Source organism: Triticum aestivum, chromosome 1D (assembly GCF_018294505.1).
Source record: "Triticum aestivum cultivar Chinese Spring chromosome 1D, IWGSC CS RefSeq v2.1, whole genome shotgun sequence".
Classification (NCBI taxonomy): Eukaryota; Viridiplantae; Streptophyta; class Magnoliopsida; order Poales; family Poaceae; genus Triticum; species Triticum aestivum.
Genome location: NC_057796.1, coordinates 334342658 through 334347043, shown reverse-complemented (window position 1 = coordinate 334347043; position 4386 = coordinate 334342658). Strand labels below are relative to the sequence as shown.

The following is a 4386-nucleotide window of genomic DNA, read 5'->3' as shown; positions in this document are numbered from 1 at the left end:
GAGGATGGACCGAGCGAAGATGGAGATGACGGCCCTTGCAGCGTGCGGTGCTCACTGGGAGTGTGACAGACCGGTGTGGGACCCAATCCAGGTAGTGGCTTGGATGGGACACCCGGCTTTAGATGTTAGGCTTTGGTGCGATGTCCGTTTGGTATTAGGCCCGGACTTTCGGCATGCCTTCAGGCTTATTGATGTATACAAGATGGTGACTTCAGGCTTATTGATGTATCACTTTGTATAGTTTTTGTAAATAATTAATAATATGGCTACATGCATCGTCCAGATGCAGAGGCCGGGGTACATCCTCCTTTTCTAAAGAAAAATACTACAACAAAAGAAAATTGACATGTGTTTCCGGAGTTTGCCATGTCGCAACAAAGAGAATTGCAAGGCTATAGAAAGGTTGCATACAAGCAAATGTCTTCGTACAATCAACAAAGTGATACATCAATGTTTTCAAAATAGGCCTACTTGTCTCGTCGGAGCACGACCTGCGTCTTATGAAATTGTTGTTGGGAGTGGCACGCGCAACACTAGAGTGCTGCCACTTTTTGCATCCCACAACCCACGACTAGTTCAAGTCGTTGAAGGTCCCTTGGATTCTGAATCTGGACCTTTCATTTTTTACGAAGAAATTTTCAATTTATTCATCAAATATCATGATAGTATAAAGTACACAAAAAATATTATAAATTGCATCTATGTCCGTAGATCCCAGCGACGACTACAAACACTGATACGAGCCGAAGGCACGCCTTCGTCATCACCCATCCCTCGTGAGAACCCGGCGAACCTTGTAGTAGTAGACCTTCCTAGCTGTCCTGAGAAAAAATTACACAAAAGATTCAATCCATGCTGTATGGGCAGTGGAGAGCTTCAAAATCCGACCATGACGCGAGGAGGAAGAAAGCAAAAGTTTCCATCCACGCTGACGATGGGGTTTAGAGCGAGCGAGCTCCGAACAAGGCTACTTGGACGCTACAGTTTCGTTTCGGAGCAAGATTTATAAATTTTGACGATCGCACGACGACTCTACTGCAGTGACGTTTTGTGGTGCTGATAGTCGTGCTGCCGGCGGTTTATTATTACGGCGATCGGGCCACGTAGTACGGCACATCCGCCAGAGCCGCTCTTAAACCACGAATTCAGTGTGATATGCAGTGAAAACCTAGTGAGCCTGTATTTGGCCAGACGGACGGACGAGCGTGCCGCGCGTTCTTCCGTTTCTCCGGCGCGTCGGTCCGGTCTCAGTCTCACGTGATCGCGCCAGATCCGCGTATCACGCCCTCGTGTCCTTGTGCTCGCTCGTACACAAATTTAACCTATACGAAATCAAATCATAGAATGAACTATCCATGAAATTAGTTTACGCGGCTAACCTTTACGAGCAGCCGAGTAATGAGGCTAGATGCTACCGCCATGCCATGGAGGCCTAGCTAGCCCTAGGCAGCAGCAGCAGAAAAGAAAGACCCGGCGTATCATATCGCACCGCCCGCGGGAGCTGGTAAAAAGCCGTCGATCGCGTCGCGCCCAATACGAACCAACCAGCAATCAATCCCTGCGCCGCGGATCCATGGATCCAGCCCAGCGGCTACCGGCTATGGTAGAGTGTAGACTGACGCGCGGGCGTAGGCTGTGGCCGCTGCTGCTGCTTTTAACGCGGGGGCAGAGCTGCAAACGGCGGCAGCGGCAGAGCAGGAGGGGAGAAGAAGAAGGGAGCCGGGCGGGCGCGTCAGTGAAAGCTGCCAGGCCGCGCTGCGTGCCCGGTGCATGCGGCGCCCCCACAAGAAGTCTCGATCCCCCACTGGGCGCAGGCGCAGCGAGCGAAAGATGAGATCCCGTGGCCGATCACAGCCGGCGCGCAGAGGAATTTTTCAGCCGCAGACCCCACCCGCAGCCACTTCTTCACGCTGAAGCAGCGCAGCACCCGGCCGGCCCCTCTCTCCTTCTCTGCTTCTCTCCTATCATCACCAGCACACAGTATACACACGCTCTCTCCCTCTCACACTCCGTTGTCCCGCGGAAAGTAGAGGGATAAAGAACACAAGCGGCTAGCCCCTGTGTCCTGTAGACCGTAGGTGTATACACACACAGATACTCCAAAAGGGAGGAGGAGAGAGAGAAGGCTACCTAGCAAGCTATGCTAACCTAGGGTAGGCTCTAGAGACTAGAGAGAGGCTGGCTAGCTAGGGTAGCTAGGTGGTAGTAGGGTAGAGCCTTTTGTGTTTTCTTTTCTTTACTCTTGGATGCCCCTTCCTTCGCTGGGAAGAGAGATTCTTCTTTAAAGTGGAGAGGAGGGGTTTCCGGCCGTAGGCTCACTCAACTCAGCTGCTAGCCGCTACTCCTCAGAGGAGCATCTTCGTCTGCTCTTGCGCCTTTTCCGCTCGCTCGCTGCCTGCCTGCCTGCCTTTGGAGCTAAGCTTAGCCTAGGTAGGCGTAGCGGCTAGCTAGCCAGCCAGGGAGGGGAAGCTACTGCCCCCACCAGCAAGCGTGGCGTCGTCGGGGAGGCGCTTCCCATCGGTCTCCGCGGCCTACGCGGACTGGATCGCGTCGGCCGGCGGCGACGACCTCTCGCTCGGCTTCAATGCCGCTGGCGCGTCCGCCGCCGGCCTCTGGGCCCCCGCCTCGCGCCAGTCCGCCGCGCTCAACTACGGGATAGCGGCGGCTGCAGGTGATGTCGGCATGGTCGTCCTCGCCCCCGCCTCCTCCTTCCACCACCAGAGGGCCGCTGCTGCTGCCGCGGCGGCCGACGGCGCCGACCAAGGGTTCGCGCTCCTCTCCGCGGGCCAGTGCGGGCTCGCCGACCCTGGCGCTCCCAAGTCCGGCAGCGCCATCCAGTTCTGGCAGTCGCACTCGCAGCCCCCCACGACGCCGCCCGCAGCTGCCCCCGCCGACAAGAAGCAGGTCATCTCCGCGGTGGACTACGGCGGCGTCTCCTCCGGATCCGGCGGCTCCACCACGTGCAGCGACTGCGGCAACCAGGCGAAGAAGGACTGCCCCCACCAGCGATGCCGGACGTGCTGCAAGAGCCGCGGCTTCGACTGCACGACGCACGTCAGGAGCACCTGGATCCCGGCCGCCCGGCGCCGCGAGAAGCACCCGCTCGGCGGCGACCTTTCCCCTCCCGCCGCTCCTGCCACGGCGGCCACCAAGAAACCGCGGTTCCACTCCTCCCAGACCACCACCACCACCACCCCCTCTCGCACCTCCACCTCCAACGGCACCTCCTCGAGCCAACAAGGTGATCGACCAGCACAGACGCACGCACGCACATCCCAAGTCTAAGCACCCACAATTCAAGAAACTTGGACACTGATCACATCTTCTACCCCCATCCTCTGCAGACGCGCCGTTCAGGGACAGCCTGCCGCGGCACGTGCGCGCGCCGGCGGTGTTCCGGTGCGTGCGGGTGACCTCCGTCGACGACGGCGCGGACGAGTTCGCGTACCAGGCGGCGGTGAGCATCAACGGCCACATGTTCCGGGGGTTTCTCTACGACCAGGGCGCCGACAACGGCCGCGCCAGCAACGACGAGCCCAGCCACGCGCACGCGGCCGCCGTGCGTAGCATCTCCGACCTCCACCTCGGCAACGCCTCCGCCGTGCCGCCGGACATGTACAACACCGTCAGCGGGGCGCTCATTCTCGGCGGGATGGGCTATGGTAACACCATGAACTGAAAACTATTAGTGCTAGTAGCTAGTAAGCCTGGTGCAATAATTGTAGACATCCATCTTGTTACTACATGTCACCTCATTTCTTTCATCTCATCACCAGTAGTGGTACTACCCTGTCTTCCATTTTGCTGCTGCATGCTGTGTGCCTGTGCCACAGCTAACTTCCAGTCTTTTGTTAGTAGAAGTTGGAAAGAAAATGAAAAGAAAACCAGTCAGTATTTCCAAGGTAAACTTGCTGTACAACATACTACCATATGGCTTTTCTTATGTGGCTGATGCTGTTGTGTTACCATTTTTTTAATTTTGCATATGTTGGGAACTGCAAATCATATACACTTAAAATCACCATGTTCTGCGGGTCCTTCTTTGGAGTAATTCTTTTTAGACAAAACCTCATTTGTAGTAATCACTTGACGCCATGGAGAGGTTGATGGTAGTACTATTGTTAAATTTGGCAGCTGAAAAGTTTGACTCTTTGATGCTCTTCCTAATCCCCACGCTATCGACCACTTCACTTCATCCTCTTGCGTGCTATGGCTTCCGAATTGCCAGTCTTGTTTACCTTGTTCAGCTAGTACTAGCACGTATACTCTTATCTCTTTCCCAAATTTACGGGGTTGGTAGGAATAGAAAGACCATGGGTTGGATTCTTACTTGCTTTGTATGTGCTGTTAAGCATCTTATCCGTGCATTGGAACTTGTAGCGGGAA

General features: G+C 55.4%; 1 protein-coding gene across 1 annotated transcript; it reads left to right on the top strand.

Moving 5' to 3' along the window:
• Nucleotides 1-1915: 1915 nt before the first annotated feature.
• LOC123181855 (protein SHI RELATED SEQUENCE 6) lies at nucleotides 1916-3943 on the top strand. Its single transcript, XM_044594253.1, has 2 exons — nucleotides 1916-3241; nucleotides 3345-3943. The coding sequence occupies exons 1-2, from the start codon at nucleotides 2683-2685 to the stop codon at nucleotides 3677-3679; spliced, it is 894 nt and encodes a 297-aa protein (XP_044450188.1). The 5' UTR covers nucleotides 1916-2682; the 3' UTR covers nucleotides 3680-3943.
• Nucleotides 3944-4386: the final 443 nt, after the last annotated feature.

Coding starts and splice junctions, on each gene's coding strand:
- LOC123181855 (XM_044594253.1), top strand. CDS start 2,683: ATGGTCGTCCTCGCCCCCGCCTCCTCCTTCCACCACCAGAGGGCCGCT. Junction 3,242..3,344: donor CACCTCCTCGAGCCAACAAG/GTGATCGACCAG, acceptor CATCCTCTGCAG/ACGCGCCGTTCAGGGACAGC.